Below are 19718 nucleotides of genomic sequence, written 5' to 3' on the forward strand. Positions count from 1 at the left end.
TCTAGAAAGCGGGCATTCACTCACCACTACTCTGAAGAGGAACTGATCTAAAGAGATGCACCACTTAACACCTATGGCTCTCTCAATCAGTTGCTCACTCAAGGCTAAGTCTTGATGTCTTGCTTTTTCCGCACACTCTTCTCTGTGAAGTGATGCAAGTACCTCCTGGCAATTGGAGATTAACTTATGGATGCATAGCTTGCCAGCACTGCAGAGCTGCCTGGTGATGAGGCGGCCCCAAACAGGTGCACTCGCATACAATAGACTGATGGTTGGGCTTGAAACTTTCCATCGTCCCACCAGAGGAATCTCAACTAGTCCTGGTCTTCTGTTCTGACATGAAACTTATTGAACATACGTTCAATGTCGCACATCACTGCTATAGGACCCTTGCGAAACCAGCAGAGACCACCAACCAAATTGTTCGTCAGCTCTGGTCCAGTAAGCAGATGGTTGTTCAATGATACGCCTTAAAACTTTGCTGAACAGTCAATCACGACTCTTATCTTCCCTGGTCTCTGTGAGTGGTACACCCCATGGTGCGGGATGTACCAAGCAGGACTATTGTTTACATCTTCCTTTGAAACCTTCTCAGCATATACTTTATCAGATATTTTTTGTCCTTTTCAAATCTTTTCCCCAAACATTTCAGATGATGCTCTGCACATTTCCTATCGTCTGGAAGATTCGGCCTGCCTTCTTTAAATGGCAAGTGCATTTCGCAGTGACCGTCTTCCTTAATTCTGATTCCTTCCTTCATTATTGATAGGAAGCAGAGATCCTCTTGAGAGATGTGAGCATCTTCTACACCTCTTTCGTTGAAGTCAGACTCAAGTGCTTTTATCACATCCGGTGGAGTGATGACTTCCTTTACTTGTGTTCGACATATGTATCGGACTTCACTTGTCAGATTAGCGGGTGACTGCTGATAAGGTGTCACTTGTCACCGTGTGGCTGCCTCCAAACGCATCACCATAGTCGACACAGGGATTCACACAGCCGACGATACTCCAGCCAAGGTTCGTTCTTTGGGCAAATGGCTCATTGTCTTTGCCAACCACAACCTCTCTTGGTAGCAGGGCTTGAGAACATTTGTAAAATATAAGCGGGCCAACATCACATTCAATAAAGGAGCAATCTCTTCGGCAAGGTGCTTTAGGTGAGGCCATGCTCTTGCTGTTAGGGGTGGGAATAGCTTCTAACTTGAAATGACTGTACAGGGGCGGCTGTGGATCAGTGTCAGAGTGGGTCGTCCTTCATTTGAGAGATCGGTGGTTCGATCCCCAGCTCCCCCGGTCCCCATGTTGAAGTGTCCTTGGGCAAGACACTGAACCCCGAATTGCTCCCTGCGCTGCGCATGGGTGTGTAAATGTGGTGTGAATGGTTAGATTAGATGGTATGTAGATGTCCAACGCCATCTGTGTGAATGTCAGTGTGAATGGGTGAATGTGACAAGTAGTGTGAATGCGCCTTGAGTAGTCAGAAGACTAGAAAGGTGCTATATAAGTACAAGTTCATTTACCATTTACGTCTGGATGCGAGCGTTGAGAGTTTCAATTGCACAGGCTCCCTTTATGTATCCAGAGTATCAGCATTTTCTTGCAAAACAAAGGTGGTATCACTTTGATTGTCCAAAAGTGCATATAAGAGAACTTCACTGTCTGGGTAACTTGTTGTGGATAACCATACTGGCATAACCGAGGAGGTATGGGTGCTCTTTATATCTTGTACGACCCGGTGAGAAGTTGCCTCACTTAATGTTGCATCAGTTGGTTTAGACTCTGTTTTTTCTTTTGACCTTTCTTTCTCTTTTGAGTGTTGCACACTGTCTTTTCTTTCGTCATTCCGATGTTCTTTCTTTCTGTCCTCCTTAGCTCGATCTTTGTGTAAGAATGTTGGATGCTTCCTTTTGCCCAGTATGCTTGGTCCTTATTACAATCTTGTCCTTTATCTGTCTCTTTCAAGATCTTTCTTGTGAGAGCATCACATGTGTCTACTCGAGTCTCTCCATCAGGTGCCTTATGTTGACGTAAGTCTTCATAGGCTTGTTTTACATCTGTTGAAGCATGGTGGACTTGAGTCATCTGGTCTTGCAGTATCTCATTAGGAAGGGATCCGTCATGTGCTCTTTTATCCTCCCTCACAAGAGATTTCCATTTCTTGTACGCAGTTGTGAAACTGTTCAAAAGCCTTTTAAATTTGTTGTTTTGGAGTTCTTGACCCTTTTCAGTCAGTGTTCGGTTTCTCTCACTTCTTCTTGGTCCTTCTTGTGGAGCAGCTTGTTTCTCAACACCAACCCCACTCTCTTGTAATGAAATTGTGTTTAAATTAGCTTCAATAAGATTTTTAGACTGCTGTTGGACTTCTATAGATTCAATACTATCATGATACACAGCCATGTTCAGTATTGTTTGAGTTAACCTTACTTAACCCCTAATTTTTTGATTTAGTTACCCTTTAAATGTAACTGAAGCTAGTTAAGTTGACTAGTTTACTAAGATCACTAGTTAGTATTTTCAATAAAATACAAATATCAACTAACCTAACTAACTAACTAAACCTAAACTAACCTTTAACCTTTAAATTTAACCAACAATTTTTTGCAGTGTCTCAATGTTTCAAAAAATCGCTTTCACAACACATATGAACTTATTTCCACATTTTCCACAAATGGCTAAATAATAAACGAACATGATTCAATCAGAAATTACTTGCTTGTTATCATGTACGTAACACCAGAAAACTTGACTCTTCAGCACTTAAAGAGTCCCCTGTAAGCAGTTGATAAGCTAGACCTCTTAACATTCAGCGTGTTTTAAATGTATTACTTGTTGTACGCTTGATCACTTGATGCTCTTGGACTTTGCTTGCTGCTTGCTTGGGTTACCAGTATGTGCACAATCTTATTTTCTCAGTGCTGGCGTGCGTTGCAACTTTCTTAAAGCTCAGTCCACGGTGGCCGCACACATCATCTTTTCACCTAACGTCGGACAGGCTTACTGTAACTCCCGTTCAGTCAATCATGACACAAGGTGTTCCTCAAGTCACAGGCATTTATTTCTCTTGCAATCAGCCGAGGAATATTTAAGAAAATGTCCACAAAGTCGACGAATGTCGTAGCAACTAAAATTCATTATTTGTTACGAAGCATGATATAAACAATGATAATACATAAACATACCTCATTGGCCTTCTTAACTAAACGGAGGTAAGGGCACTTTATTCTTCTTCTTTCATCTGCTATGCTTCTTTCATACCGGGCTGACCGCTGCTCACTTCAAGCATGGTGAAGATAAAGTGCGTCAATACAAAACGATGTGAGCACTGACACCGGCGATCAATGGTTCCGCTACAATAAACAGTTCCTTTTAAACATAATTACATCCATATGAAATAACACAAATACATTCCCTTATTTAAACTTTAATAATTTATTATCAATTTAAATGAACTTAAATAGTATAACTGACTTTGACGGCAGCTACAGGATTCACTATTTAATTGCCCTTGTTTAACCTTGGCAATGTTACACAAAGAAGCTGTGCACTTAGTATAGCTCAGTGTGTCTGTTTCGCTGTGATTCTTTGTCACAGGTACGTATTCATCATGCAGTTGGTGATGCCGAAACTCTGAGTAAAAGTACGTTGTGCCACACTATCAGCAGAGTTCTACTCACTTCTCAGTATGTTTGTATGTATGCTCAGTATGTTTGTATGTATGGTCGATTCCAACCTGTGGCCATTTGCTGCATGTGTCCCAGGTCTCTGCTGATCTAGTGTGGTCTAGACCTACTCTATATGTAAAGTGTCTTGAGATAAATTTTGTCATGATTTGGCATTGGAAGTGAATTGAATTATCACGGCCATCCAATATTGGTTTTCAGCCTTGTTCCTTGCATACAGAGATTTCTTCAGATTCACTGAAACTTTTAATGATATTATGTACTGTAGTCGCTGTTGAGAAACATTTTTGATGATGACTGTAGATGTTCCAACAGGTGTTTTCTCCTTTTAGCACTTCCAGTCTTTTGTTGCCACTGTCACAACTTTTTTGTTGGTGGCATCCAATTCAAAATGGGCATATCATTTTCAAAAAACAATGACAAAAATTCTCTCAATTTCAACATTTGATATGTTATCTTTGTGCTATTTTCAATTAAATATGGGGTTTCACCATCCTGCAAATCATCATTTTGATTATTTTTACGTTTTACACAGCATCCAAACTTTTTCAGAAACAGCTGTAATTCTTAGAAAATTTGCAATAGTGGATTACAGCGGGTCCAACGTTACTATTACTGTTTCTTGTAGAGGGCCCCTGTAAATGCCCTGTGCTTTGTAAGTCTTTACTTCACTACATGTTTATTGTGAACACAGGGTGAGTAAACTAAACTAAACTGAAATTATGTTTAAATTTACAGGATCACCACACTTTGGTCTGAGATTATAATCGATGAATATACAACATTTAATATATTATTATAGTAATTAAATAACAACATGTTGTATAGTTTAATTTCCAGGGGGTGCTCTGGGTTTAATTTGTTCTCATGAATAGAATAGAATAGAATAGAATAGAATTACTTTAATGATCCCAGACTGGGAAATTATTTTGTAACAGCAGTAGTGGGTCAGCAAATAAAAACTTTGTACATAACATAAATAGAATCCAATATATACATAGTGTATATATACAGTGCACAATGTGCTATAAACAATAAACAATAATAATATATAAAACAAAATATGCAAAATATACTATAACAATAATAATATATACAAAACAAAACAAAAAAACAGTAGAGAGAGCAGAGTTCTCTGTCAGGTAGAGGTGAGAGAGTTATTATAAAAAGTAATGGATTGTGGCAGGAAAGATTTCCTGAATCTGTTGCTACGACAGCGAAGCTGAAGCAGCCTTTTGGAGAAGGTGCTCCGCTGTCTGACCAGTGTGAGTTGGAGAGGGTGGAGCCTCCAGAGTGTCCTGTTTGCAGCCAATCACAGAGCCAGCCTTCCTGATCAGTTTGTTGAGTCTGTTGGTGTCGCTGGCACCAATGCTGCTTCCCCAACAAACCACAGCAAAGAAAAGTACACTGGCCACCACAGACTGATCTCCAACATCTTGCTGCACACGTTGAAGGATCTTAGCTTCCTCAGGAAGTAAAGTCTGCTCATCCCCTTCTTGTAAACAGCTTCAGTGTTAGATCTCCAGTCCAGTCTGTGGTTGATGGTAACACCCAGGTACTTGTAATCCTCCACCGCCTCCACATCCTTTCCCAGAATGCACAGATGTTGGAAAGCCATGTTCCTCTTCTTCCTGAAATCTATCCCCATCTCTCTGATCTTGCTGATGTTCAGCCGCAGGTGATTCTGTCCAGTCCAATTCACAAAGTTGTCTACCAGTGCCCTGTACTCCTCCTCCTGTCCCTCACTTATACACCCAACAACAGCCGAGTCATCAGAAAACTTTTGCAGGTGACACAACTCAGTGTTGTACTGAAAGTCAGTGGTGTATAAGGTGAACAGGAAAGGAGACAGTACAGTCCCCTGTGGAGCTCCTGTATCACTAACCACCACATCAGACAGAACACTGCCCATACGGACAAACTGCGGCCTGCCTGTCAGGTAGTCAGTAATCCAGGAGATCATTGTGTCATCTACTCCCATCACCCGCAGCTTCTCCCCCAGTAGCAGTGGCTGAATGGTATTAAAAGCACTAGAGAAATCAAAGAATTTGATTCTCACAGTACCTCCTCCACCATCCAGGTGCAAATGGGCTTGTTGCAGCAGGTAGATGACAGCGTCATCAACTCCCAAGTGGGGCTGGTAAGCAAATTGCAGAGGGTCTAGCAGGGCTCTCACCTGCGGCCTCAGGTTGACCAAAACTAGTCTCTCCAGCACCTTCATGACGTAAGATGTGAGGGCCACTGGTCGATAGTCATTGAGGTCTGATGGTGATGACTTCTTTGGAACAGGAATTAGGCAGGAAGTCTTCCAGAGCACTGGTATTCTCTCCTGACCAAGGCTCAGGTTGTAGAGGTGTTGTAGGACAGGAGACAGCTGGCTGGCACATGTCTTCAGGATCCTGAGGCTGATACCGTCAGGGCCTGCAGCCTTATGCTGGTGTAGTCTCTCCAGCTGTCTCCTAAACTGGCCTGCAGTCACAGTCATGCAGGGGAGGCTGCTGGTGTCTTCAGTGGAGGAAGAGGAGGTGGAGGAGGAGGTGAAGGTGGAGGAGGAGGAGGCAGAGGAGGAGGAGAGGTGCTGCACGGGATAGCTCACAGCAGGGGATTGAGGGGGGAGGGGAGGAAGCATTTGGGGCAGTGAGGGTGTGTGGGGGTCTGGAGGTGTCATGGAGACGACAGAAGGCTGTAAGCTGAACCTGTTGAAGAATCTGTTCAGCTCGTTTGCCCTCTCCAGGCTGCCTGATGACTGTCTGCCGCTCACCTTACACCCAGTGATCTGCATCGTACCAGTCCACACATCCCTCACATTATTCTGCTGAAGCTTGGCCTCCCTATCCCTAAGGGCATGATCACACTGTCCTTTTGGCCGCGGCCAAAACCGTTTTTTCAGCTAAAGCCTAGTACCTTTAAGCCATGTGGGTGGACCCGCTCCGCGCTCAACTGCGGCCCGCTGGCCGCATTTTAGCGGAGCACTAGCGAAGCCATTTGCACATGTACGAGCACGAGCGTGCGCACGTGTACGAGCACAAGCCCTACGGCAGTAGCGTTATGTCCGCCTGTTCGGACATGTAAATAGAAGGACGGACCATGCGCGGACATTTAACAACAACAACAATGGTGGTGAAAGGTTCACGTTGGTGTGGTGCGGAGGTGGAGTGTTTACTGCAGATTTGGTCGGATGAAAATATTCAAAAACAGTCGACAAGACGCACAAAAACTCTGAGGTCTATGGAAAGATTTGTAAACAAAGCCACACACACGCGATCAATGCGTGTGACGTGTTACGGCTTGATGGCGTATGGACAGCAAGAAGCATTGGCCGAGGCCCTGGCAGTGTGAGTACAAACGGGGCTGGGGCGCGGGGGGGAGAGGGAGGGGGGACAAGTACCCTAAAGTCCGGGTCGTGGTCCGGGAGGACAGTGTGAGCAGACCCTAAGTTCATGCTGCACTCTCCTCAGTTCTTCCCTGTCTCCAGACCTGAACGCCCTCTTCTTCTTGTTAAGAAGGGCTTTTAGGTCATTGGTGATCCACGGCTTATTATTAGAGAAGCAGCTCACAGTCCGGGTTGGCATGGTGGTGTATTCACAGAACCTAATGTATTCTGTGATGCAGTCGGTCATGCTGTCCAGATCTTCTCCATGTGGCTCAACAAGTGCATCCCAGTCTGTCGACTCAAAGCAGTCCTGTAGTGTGTCAGCGGCCTCCTGAGTCCACCTCCTCACGCTCCTAGTGTGGACAGGCTGAACAAGGGGAATATACTTAGGGGTCAGCAGAACCAGGTTGTGGTCAGATCTTCCGGGAGGGGGGAGGGCTGTGGGACTGTATGCATCCTTAGCATTTGCATACAACAGATCCAGTGTGTTACAGTCTCTAGTGGGGCAGTCAACATACTGGTGAAATGTTGGGAGGGTTTTATCCAGTGAGACGTGATTAAAATCCCCAGTGATGACAATAAATGCGTTAGGATGCAGCGTCTGTATCTGGGCAACAGCGGAGTGGATGACGTCACAGGCCAGCGCTGCATCAGCTGAAGGAGGTACGTACACACCGATAATGATGGCAGACGTGAATTCCCGGGGCAAATAATAAGGCCTCATCCCCACAGTCAACAGTTCAATGTCCGGGGTACAGAGACGTTTCTTCATGTGAACGTGTCCGGGATTACACCACCTCTCACTCACGTACAGTGCAATCCCTCCTCCGTTTTTCTTTCCGCTGCTTGTCACGTCCCTGTTCGCCCGAACAGTGCTGAAACCGGGAATCGCCACGCTGTGGTCCAGGATGTGTGAGTTAACGGGTCCGTACCAAATTCTATGAAAAGTAATGCACAGAGATTTGTACAAAAAAACACACTGATGGACCGCAGGGCCAGACTGGAAGTCAGAAGATGTCAAAAGACCTGCAGAAATTACAAAAATTTTGTACGAAAACTGCATGAGAACAGCCTGCTGTGTTGGTCAGCGTGTCAGCCCCGGTGTGAACATCAAATTGACAGCCTGTGCTGCTGGAGAGCCCAAATCTCCTCCAATCTCCTCTCTGTATGAGGCCTCTACCTACAAGCACCCAGGAGGTCAGCCACAAACATACAAGGACCTCTTCAAACTGCAAACTAAGGAACCTATGCCAAACCCGCCAGCTGGCGCTGAGGGGGAGCTGGGCGAGGAGAATGGTGGGTCTGACAAATGGCAGGAGTCAGGCAGAATAAGTTAGTGATTTTTGAAGAGGTTGTGATTTAAGAGTAAAATGTTGCTTTGTGTGTTTGTTTGTGTGTGTGTGTGTGTGTGTGTGTGTGTGTGTGTGTGTGTGTGTGTGTGTGTGTGTGTGTGTGTGTGTGTGGTCTCTGAGTTGAGGATGCAGGCAAATACAGAAATATTAACTCACTTGTAAATGCATTCACGCATCATGCAAAATACACACACTCAGCCTTTGTATTTGATTGTAATGTAATGCAGGCTTTGTTTTTTCCACTTTGGGTGTGTATTTGTAAATATTACCTGTACTCATGTAATAATGTGTAAGGTTTTCATATAATTGAATGACCATTTGCTTCATTTAATCATTTGAAGGGGGGTCAGACATGATTTATTCAGGTGTGTTTCAGTGGCTTCAGTGGCTGCAGTAGCTGCAGTGAACACCAGGTGTGAGTAGCCGAGATGAGTACTGACATACAATGGGAGAAAGGAGATGAAAACATTTTGGGAACGAATCACAGCACTCTGTCAAATTATCTGCCGGACCTTTACAGTATACTTACACATTACAGAATTGTAATGTCATAGTGGACATATTATGTTTTGTGTTAAAACCATAGCCGTATAGTAAAATAAGTGGACAGACGTGCTTTCGGGTCTGAGTGTGCACCTAAACCTTCATTCATACAGTTTATTGTCTTAATCTCTAGTTTCAAGTCTTCTTCAATATAGAATGCTTTTCATTTAGTAAATTATGATCCCATTTAGAGTAAAATAGACCATAAATCAGCGGATGCTTTAGGCCAAGGCTACACATCCACCTGTCAATCAGGATATGTGTAAACATAGCTGTATGTTTATCCACGGCGATGTGGACATTAAAATAGCCGTGACCTGTTTTCGGGTGTTGTCTTTGTTAAAGTCTCAGGACTTTGACCCTCTCACTGTGTTTTCACTGTAAGATCCAGAAGATTTTCATCTATTTTTTGTATTTTGTATTAACCCTTATATAACCAGGATATTCCCATTGAGATTTAAGGGGAGTCCTGGCCAAGACAGCAGCATGAAACGTACAAGTTTCCCATTTAAAAACAAAAACAACACACACCTACATATGATAGAATGACAGGAGCCTCCACATTGGGGTATACAGAAAACCCACTCACATCTCAAGGAGAAAGCCCACTCATTTTATGACAACAATGTCCACATCCTGGACAGAGAGGACAGATTGTTTGAAGGAGGAGTAAAAGAAGCCATTCATATAAAAGTAGAGAAACCATCGCTAAACAGAGGAGGAGGTCTGAGACACCGCTTATCTCCAATTTACAATGCTGCCCTTTCATCCCTTCCCAGGAGATTCAACAATCTAACCTCAAAGAACAACTGTTCACAAACATGAAGCACAAAATGTTCCAGTGACATCATCAGCCTTGTGAAAGGTTAAATACCTGGATCTCCACACCAGTTAGTTGGACCAGTCCCAGCCTGGTCAGATGCATACATGAACTGATGAAGTCTCTTGGATGAGAGGTGAAACGTCTTCCTAGACAAATAACCAAGTCCAGTTGCTTTTGACTGAAATTGCTTTGGGAATAGTGACTAATCATATGACCCACCAATGAAAGCACTAGTTACCTTTTTTGCGTTATTACAATATCCATGTCTGTGGCGACATTCCAGGGCTAGATGTAAATAAGCCGCCATGTTAGAGACTCTGCTGACAGCAGTTGGTCTGTCGGCCCAGATCATCACTAACAGTGCTGCGTTCACTTGTAATCCGAAATCAGGAACTTGCCCAAAGATGTTTTGTTTCTTAAAGTCATGTTGATGGTATTGATGCTTCAACGTCAACATCATATTCCACTCACTGCAGGTGAGAACAACCTGAGCTGACTTTCTCACAATAACTGAAAATAAAAATGTAACCCTCTGTGTACGATTTGATCGATGAGTTGGGATTTTTTGACATAGTTAATGAGCTTCAACGGTGTATTTGTCAAGATGTCTTGCTGTGGACCAAAGTGTTAGATGAATGGAAACAATATGAAGCATTTTAATGGAAAATGTTTACTTATAATCTACTTTGATAACACCCCAGGTCAGTTCTTACCGTGTACTTCATCTGGAAGTTTTGGACCAGGTTGAGGTCGACAAACATACGAATAGTAGCCAGTGTGGTTTCCGTGTCTGACAAGTCAAAGTCACTGAAGCTGAAGTCCAGAAGATGCAACGACTGGGCTGATGGCACGGTTCTTACCTTCAAACACACACACATACACATATACACATACAAGTATACACACACACACGCGCGCACACACACACACACACACACACACACACACACACACACACACACACACACACACACACACACACACACACACACACACACACACACACACACACACACACGATATAGAGCATTAATATAAAAGTGGAGCTCAAAGATGTAATCCATGATTTATGTCATGTGACCAAAATTAACAGATTTCTACCTGTAAAAACGTTCCTTCCGGTTTCACTAACTACATTGTTGGTGCTTTGTTTTATGTGTAGAGACTCTAATCATGCTACTGGAGAGGTTTGGTGTTATTTTGAGTATTAAGTATTAGTGGATAAAAAATGCCCTTTTGGGTGGTTCAACACTCTGCCCCAAGCTAATTAGTTAGCCCTTTGGGGCTCTTAGGGACTTTCCGGGTTGATCAACGAAAAAGTCTCCATGACTTATTTAATGTATTTTCATGCCGAAAAAGACCATGGGGTCCATTTTTGCCGGACTAACACTTTCAGTGTTTCAGTGTGTGTTTTAGTCACTGATTGATCAGCAGTTGAAGACCCACAGCCCATCATGTTGACATAGGTACAAATAAAATGCACAAGGGTTATAATTGCATAAGGTAGCTGGTTCTATGAATACTTAACTTCTGGCATTCATAGACTTGGTTGAAGAAATAACAAATTGCATTGATGAAAGGAAATTTGTAGTTGGTATTTTCCATGAGTACCAAAAGTAAAGGCACTCGTGATTCAAAACGACCCATTTCAAACTGTATATATTATATTATTGGATTATAATAACTGATGCATTAGTTTGTTCATCACTTTAATGTTGCAGCTGATAAAAGTGGAACTCATTTAATCACCTTATTTATTACTGGGCAGTTTAATATATTGTAACTAGGGAAGGGCACCAGTAGTTAATTCAAAGATCAAGGGATCGCATCAATTCCTCGAGGGCCAATCCACTTGTGTTTCCAAATGTATTTTTAGAATACAACGCATCTTCCTGCAGGAATAATAATGCACAGTAATATGGAATACCTAACTCCAGTAAAAAATATTTAATGAGAACAGTTGTGAAGTATTCTGCCCATACTACTACAATCAGAATTTATAGTTCCTCTGGAAAATAAACAATACATTATGAGGTACGTGTTTAATTTTTTCAAGTGATTAACACATTTTACAAAATGTAAATAAGGGGCCAGAGTGTGTAAAAAAGCATCAAAACAGGGCTAGGAGGAGTCCCCATACAGAGGTCAGGACTAAGCCCTGAATTTCCTCAAGTCCAGGCAACGCCCCTGTTCAAGCATGATTGGGAATTAATCTTCATATGAGCATGCAAGTGTATATTGTTGAATTAATAAATGTTAATTTACCGCGGTTACCTGGAGTTCCTGCGATTCTTCCTCTGCAGCAGAGGCATGATATGACAATACCTGGAACACACATATATAAACATACATAAAGTATGATAAGACTATGGGTCATATCAGGTTCTTGATAGAAAACACACATACAGGGCCTATAGAACTGTTATCTGACATGCATCTCCAATTATTTTAATTATTTTGTTGACCATCAGGTTCTGATAATGTAATTTTTGAGAATATTTGGAATTTGCATGGTGTTTGTTGTAATATTAAAGGGTGACATTAATTGAAACACAATGAACGTAGGTCCTGAGTGTGCATAGGACAAGGGGCAAACATTTTTGGTGAAATATGAAGGCAGAAAAAGAACACAAATAAATCTCAATCAACACCTTAATGTGCTGTAGGCGTTTGCATGTCCCTTTGACCATGGGAGCTGTGTTGTTGAGGGCCCTAGGTGAATCCACCAAGAAGGAGCTGCACCACCTCATGCTGGACAGAGACACAAGGGCCCCCTCCTGGAGCTACAGCCGGAGGTTAATCTAGTCCCATGGGGCTCAACGCAACAATGCTTCTAGAGCTCAACGCTACACTAAGGAGTAGATCATTTCAGTCCCTATTCTTAAAACACTTGCATCACATTTTTTTTTATAAAACCTGTTGATAACTTGCTTTCCCATATTGTTACAGCATATCCAACCTTCTAATTGTATGGTTTATATTCAGGGTGTAACAATACACAAGTCTTGAGATTCTAAATCAATTATACGTATATCAGTCATTTATACCACACAGAAAACTGTGATTTAGTTGAGCTACACTCAACTCTGTAGCAAAAGATGTAGCAAGATAATAAATCAGAGAAAGTTTGCTCCATGGTATAACTCACAAACCCCTGAATTAAAACAAGTATCGCGGAAATTGGAAAGTAAATGGCGTTCCACTAAATTGGAGGAATCTCGCTTAGTTTGGCAAGAAAGTCTAAAAACATATAGGAAGGCCTTCCATAATGCCAGAGCAGCCTATTAGTCATCTTTAATAGAGGAGAATAAGAACAATCCTAGATTTCTTTCAGCACTATAGCCAGGCTGAGAGAGAGCCACAGCTCTATTGAGCCATGTATTCCTATAACCCTCAGTAGTTGTGTCTAATTGCTTCAGACAAAGGACTTGTCTCTGTACTTTTTTTTAGAGCTTAGTGCTGCTCCTGTTACAGAGACTGGATCACCTAATTGACCTAATTGGCATTAAGCTGGTTTAAGTCTTATTTATCAGTTTGTACATGTTAATGACAAGTCCTCAATGTACACTAAGGTTAGTCAACGTTAACTTCCACAGGGTCCTGTCCTTGGACAGATTCTATTCACCTTATAAATGCTTCCCTTAGGAAAAATTATAAGGAAGCACTCCATATATTTTCATTGTTATGCTGATGATACACAATTCAAGTTATCTATCAAACCAGAAAGAAACCGATCAGTTACATTGAAACCTGGATGATCTGCAACTTCATGATGTTAAAAGATATTGTACTTGGCCCCCAAACACCTGCAAAACTTATTATCTAAAGACATTGTTACTCTAGATCGCTTTGCCTCCATAAGGAATGTATGTGTTATCTTTGATCAGGATATGTCCTTTGACTGATCATATTAGCATATAGCATATCTAAAAGTTAGAATCTGTAAAATTTGTCTTTTAAGTTCCCATCTATCAAAGAGTGAGTTAAAACAATGGTGATTGATCATTTGACCCACTAATGAAAGCACTTGTATTTGCTGCTTTGCCCAGATATACATTTGAGTGACATTCCTGCGCAAAATTCAAATGCAGCGCTCTATAACTGACACTTTTTTTGGTGGAGCTAGTCACTGAAGCATAGGCTGCGTTTCATTGTAATCGGAAATAGCGACCTTCCCACTTCTGAGGCTGGCTTGTTGTAATAAGGGAAGAAGTGTAATAGGAATGTGTGTGTGTGTGTGTATGGATTAAAGAGGGTAACATATAGGGGATGATACAAGGCTTGCTCTAATGTGTCTGACTGGTGTAGGTCCATTTCATTGCTGCTGACTCACAATGGAGGATCAACAGACAGAAAGAAGAGTGCTCAACTTTCAGTCCAAAGAAGAAGAAACAAAAAACAGAAGCATCGTGACCACAAATGTAACAAGATGGAGGGCTTTGAAAGAACAGGCTTTTTCCCCCTAGCTGGATATAATTTGTAGCATTATAAAATACATGAGGATAGAGGTAGTGAGATGCTTGCTACAGTTGCATTTCTAGTAGTGATGAAACGGCAAAAATACTGTTTTATTTCCCTGATTCACTTCTTTGTTCTTGATTATGGCACTCCCTCTCCCTATTATTTGTATAGCTCTTAAGACCCTCTTTCTCTCTCTCTCTCTCTTTTTCTTTATCTCTTGAGCCTCCATCCAAAACTGCCATTTTGACCAGCTGACAGAAATAGGTAGTGTGCCTTCTGTTCTAAAACCAGCAGCTGGATACTTGAAAAGCTGAGTCACAGGCGACAACATCAGCCAGTTTAGGTCGAGACAAGACAGGTCAGTTCACATCGCTGCAACTTTCTAAAATGGTTTCATCTTGTCACAAATCTTTGGTCTGAACTATACTTTGAAAATCTAATAGTACATTATTAACCGACTAGATAGCTGCGCTCTGAGAATGCAGGACTACTTGTGGTTCCTTGAGTCTCTAAAAGTAGAATGGGAGGCAGAGCCTTCAGCTACCACGCTCCTCTCCTGTGGAACCAACTCCCAAGTGTTGTTCGGGAGGCAGACTCTGTCCCCATATTTAAGAGGAAACTTTTGAATACTTTCCTCTTTGATAAAGCTTATGCTGAGGGCTGACTGCCCTTGATGATGCTGCTATAGGCCTAGTCTGCCGGGGGGATAATACTGTACCTGATACCCTGAGCTTCTCTCCTCTCTGTCTGTATCATTCATGTCTCATTAATGCATGTTATTAATTCAACTTCTTCCCCAAGGTTGGGATGTGCTTTGTCGTCTCACAGGTCTCACAGGTCAGGTTGATTGTGGTGGTGCTTGGTAATGTTAATTCTTTGGTTGCTTTGCATCCTCGTCTCTCTGTTTGTCTGTCTGCTACTGTTTCTGTCTGACTCTGTCTCTCTCTCTCTCTCACCCCCCAACTGGTCAAATCAGATGGCACCATAGAACCGGGTCTGTTTAACGTTCCTGCCTGTTAAAGGGAAGATTTTTGTCGCCACGTAAATAAGTCATAGAGTGTGGTCTTGGCACTATAAATAAAATTGAATTTAATAGAAGATGTAATAGTCAATTGTGAGTGTGTGTGTGTGTGTGTGTGTGTGTGTGTGTGTGTGTGTGTGTGTGTGTGTGTGTGTGTGTGTGTGTGTGTGTGTGTGTGTGTGTGTCGGTTGGGTTTTAATAAATTTGTGCTTGGCTGAAGATAGGAAACTGTAAAGAAGCAGCTTGAAAAATCCTCCTGCATGGCTTCATCACTGTCACTCACAAAACCACATATGGCTCTATCAAATATGCTCAAACTCTCTCTCACAGACACACACACAAACACACACACATACACACACACAAGGCCATAAACACACTGAAAGGACAGAGTTCGGAAAGGACAGATTTTTTTGTCTCAGTCTTTACCTCTTTGTTACGCCCATACAGTTACTTGGTACCACCTCTGATTTATCATATATTATGGATCAATAATACTTTTCTATCAACATGAAACCACTCATCTTCAACCGCTTATACGGGGTCGGGTCGCGGGAGCAGCAGCTCTAGCAGGGGACCCCAAACTTCTCTTTCCTGTGCCACATTCACCATCTCTAACTGGGGGATCCCGAGGCGTTCCAAGGCCAGTGCGGAGATATAATCTCTCCAACTAGCCCTGGGTCTTCCCCGAGGCCTCCTCCAAGCTGGACGTGCCTGTGTGTGTGTGTGTGTGTGTGTGTGTGTGTGTGTGTGTGTGTGTGTGTGGTTTGGTTTTAATCAATTTGTGCTTTTCTGCCAGTCGTGGCTCTACTCCAAGTTCCTCACGGATGGCTGAACTTCTCACCCTATCTCTAAGGGAGACTCCAGCCTGAGAAAACCCATTCAGCCGCTTGTACCCGCGACCTCGTTCTTTGGGTCATGACCCAGCTTTCATGACCATAGGTGAGGGTAGGAACAAAGACTGACTGGTAGATCGAGAGCTTTGAATTCCGGCTCAGCTCTCTTTACGTCACAATGGTGGGGTAGAGCGACTGCAATACCGCCCCGCTGCTCAGATTCTCCGGCCAAACTCACGCAAACTCAGAGAAATTTCAAGTGTAATTTAATTAATTAAGGTGTGGTAGTCGGCGTGCCCCCGTTGCTGAAAAAAGTCGTGGAGGAAATACTGAGCAGATTAAAACGGTGCAGGTTTTTCAAAATCTGCACCAAAGCACTGCAACCAAGAGAAGTCTTTGAGTAAACAGTCATAAATGTGCACGATAAATTAGGGTGATGAGTCCTGAAGTATGTGAGATTAGCTGCAGACAGATACACGCACACACACACACACACGCACACGCACATGCACACGCACACGCACACGCACACACACACACACACACACAAAAGCTGTTCTGTTGGATTGTCTTGATCATACAGGGTATATTATAAACGTGTAATTCAGTGAGGTGTTAAGTTATGTTTTTAAAAACTGAGCGGCCTCTCCTAAAATATGACAAAATCTACTTATGAAACATGTGTTTCTTTTTTCATTTAAGGGAAATACAGAATTTACTGACATCCCACCTATCCTTATTAAGCAATATGTGATGATACAATAAATTCCACCCCTCAAGTTCCAGTCATAATTTCTTCTGGTTTTGGTCAGTACCCAGATAAGTATGGGTCGCGGAATGCACTGAAGTCCTTCCGGTCACAAGAGTCAGTTGCAGGAAAAAACAATCAGGTAAATCTGTGTTAGATCTCAGTTTGATCTTAAAGTATCTCTCGTTCTGTCTGTGTCATTAAAGGAGAATTTCAGTATTTTTCAACCTGGAACCTGTCTCCCCAAGTAACTCATGGCAACACCTCTTCTAATTGGTCCAGTATTGTGTGTGAGGGGCATCAGGGCAACTCTGCACCATCAATGTAGGGTAGACCAGGGTAAGACGTCGTTCTGAAATCTCACAAAATGACTTGTTGGAAGACAGCGGTGTGGAACTATGTGGAACTGGAGTAAAAGACAGAGGGTCACCAGCAGGGAGAGTTTCTGTGAAGTGAATTTTTAATAAAAACAATAGTTCATGTATTCCTGAATCCAGACAACAAAATTTGGAGCTCCACTTTACGCAGCTTTCATAGACTTTCCCTTTGGATAGGACAGACTGAAGTTGTGTCTAGTTGTAATAAATGGATCCTAATATCTCCAGATACACTGCACCTTACAGACCATCAGGTCTGCAGTTTGACTGGAATACTACTGCCAGACAAAGCGGACAAGACATCCTATCAAAGAACATTTGAAGAAAGAAAAATGCTGTTTCAAGTGTGGAGACATTTGCTTCAGACAGAGCAGATGTAGGCTAATGCTATTAGCTAAAGTTACTGTGTTGACCAAATACATGCATAATGGCAACTATCTTTCCATAATGTAGTCAGACACTTCTGTTAACAATCTGAGCCAGCCAACAATCAGGGGCAAAAACAAGCACTTACAGTACAGTGGACGTACAGTGGACGTACAGTGACGGTCCTTGTTGACCCGTTTGATAACATTGTAGCCTGGTTTGTAGGACACTGATCATAAAACCCAGATCTTCTCTGATATCATATCCGTGTCTTATTAAACTTACACTACTGTGCAAAAGTTTTAGGTAGGCATGAAAAAATGCTGTAAGTTAAGAATGCTTCCAAAAATGGAAATGTTAATAGTTTATTTTTATCAACATGCAATGACTGAACAGAAGACAGATCTAAATCAAATCAATATTTGGTGTGACCACCCTTTGCCTTCAAAACAGCATTAATTCTTCTAGGTTCACTTGCACACAGTTTTTGAAGGAACTCGGCTCCTAGGTTGTTCAAAACATGTTGAGGAACTAACCGCAGATCTTCTGTTGATGTAAGCTTCTTCAAATCCTTCTGTCTCTTCATGTAAGCCCTGACAGACTTGATTTGATCAGGGCTCTATGGGGGCCGGACCATCACTTCCAGGACTTCTTGTTCTTCTTTATGCTGAAGATAGTTCTTAATGACATTGGCTGTATGTTTGGGCTTGTTGTCCTAAGCTTGATGTGTCTTTCATCTGCTGCACTAAGTTTCCTTGGCTGAAAAACTGCGTCTACGATCCTTAATGTTGCCTGTTTTTTTGTTTTTCTTCAAAAGAGCTTGAGCAGCACATCTTATAGCTCAGTCTGCTTTAAAATCTTTGTTTGGAGAGACTTTTCTGATGCAGTATGACTACCTTGTGTCTTGTTACTGTGCTCAGTCTTGCCATGGTGTAGTCATGTCCAAATGAGGTTTCATAACCCGTTTTCATTATTTTCTGAGTCCACTAGATGGAACTCTCTGTTCAGCAAAAGGTTGAAAACTCACTGAAAAACCATTCATTGAGCCCTTTCCTTTAAACCAAGAGCTCCATCTAGAGGACTCAAGAAATACAACTACTGCTTCATGAATCTTCATTTGGACAGCACTACCATGGTATATGACCTGTGACATAAAACTGTCTTCCAAAACCTCACCTTGGTAGCACCCACTGTTTCAACCTACACGTGAAATCGATGATCACGAGCATCTGTTTGGTATAATTGGTTGATCCTACACATGACTCTAATCCTACAAAATCCCTGTATTTGTGTACCTGTAAGAATTGATGCTGGTTTAAAGGAAAAGGGTGGTAACACCAAATATACATTTGATTTAGATTTTTCCTTTGTTTGCTCACTTAGGATTTTGCACATTGATAAAAAATGAAGAATTATTATTTATATTTTTGAAAGCATTCTTAGTTTACAGAATTTTTTGCACCTACCTAAAACTTCTGCACAGTACTGTGTATATTCAAGTAAGGACAACTGGGGATAACTGAGCTATTATCATATTAATTGAAGTAAAGACTGACTAGAAGAACACATTTTTCTACATCAGCTATGAACCAATCAGATTGCTTCATTTGAGCCACCTGTTTGCTAAGTAAGAATATGTAGTGTGCATGTGTGCGAGGCTTACCTCCAGAGTGACCTCTTGCTTAGCCATGGCTCTCTCCACTGTTTCGTACATCTGTGTGTTCTGGATGCCTAGGCCGCAGAAGATGGCAAATGCCTCCAGGAACTGCTCATCATTCCTGTTGAAGGCCTTCACACTGCCTGATGCTTCACCCATCTTGTTGACCAACTGACATACACCTACATAGAGAAACAGACATGTACTGTAGGTCTTTCTCTTGAAATGTTTAGTTCAGTTCAATGCTTGGTGCCGAAGTGGTTGAAGTGAGAACACCGCTGCTATGTAAATGATAACCACATTTTTATTTTTATTTTTTTAAATATGGTGACTGTGTTTTCTTTTTATTACATTTTTGAAAATGTAAGTATACATCATGAACTCTGAGCTATGTTTAAAAGAAAAGCATGATGTGAATACCATGTGACGTCAATTGGACACTTTTTGTAATCAAGCAATATCAAACCAGAGGGAGAATT

General features: G+C 42.1%; 1 protein-coding gene across 1 annotated transcript in view; it reads right to left on the reverse strand.

Annotated features, from left to right (window-relative positions):
* The window catches only part of pde5ab (phosphodiesterase 5A, cGMP-specific, b), a 141620-nt gene that overhangs the window by 35241 nt on the left and 86661 nt on the right, over nucleotides 1-19718 (reverse strand). Inside the window, exons 11-13 of the mRNA XM_083936760.1 lie at nucleotides 19246-19421; nucleotides 12039-12098; nucleotides 10487-10633 (exon numbers count right to left, since the gene is read on the reverse strand). Of these exons, the coding sequence (XP_083792886.1) occupies nucleotides 10487-10633; nucleotides 12039-12098; nucleotides 19246-19421 (383 nt within the window). The remainder of the gene's footprint in view (nucleotides 1-10486; nucleotides 10634-12038; nucleotides 12099-19245; nucleotides 19422-19718) is intronic.

The sequence above is a fragment of the Echiichthys vipera genome, assembly GCF_963691815.1.
Source record: "Echiichthys vipera genome assembly, chromosome: 22".
Classification (NCBI taxonomy): Eukaryota; Metazoa; Chordata; class Actinopteri; order Perciformes; family Trachinidae; genus Echiichthys; species Echiichthys vipera.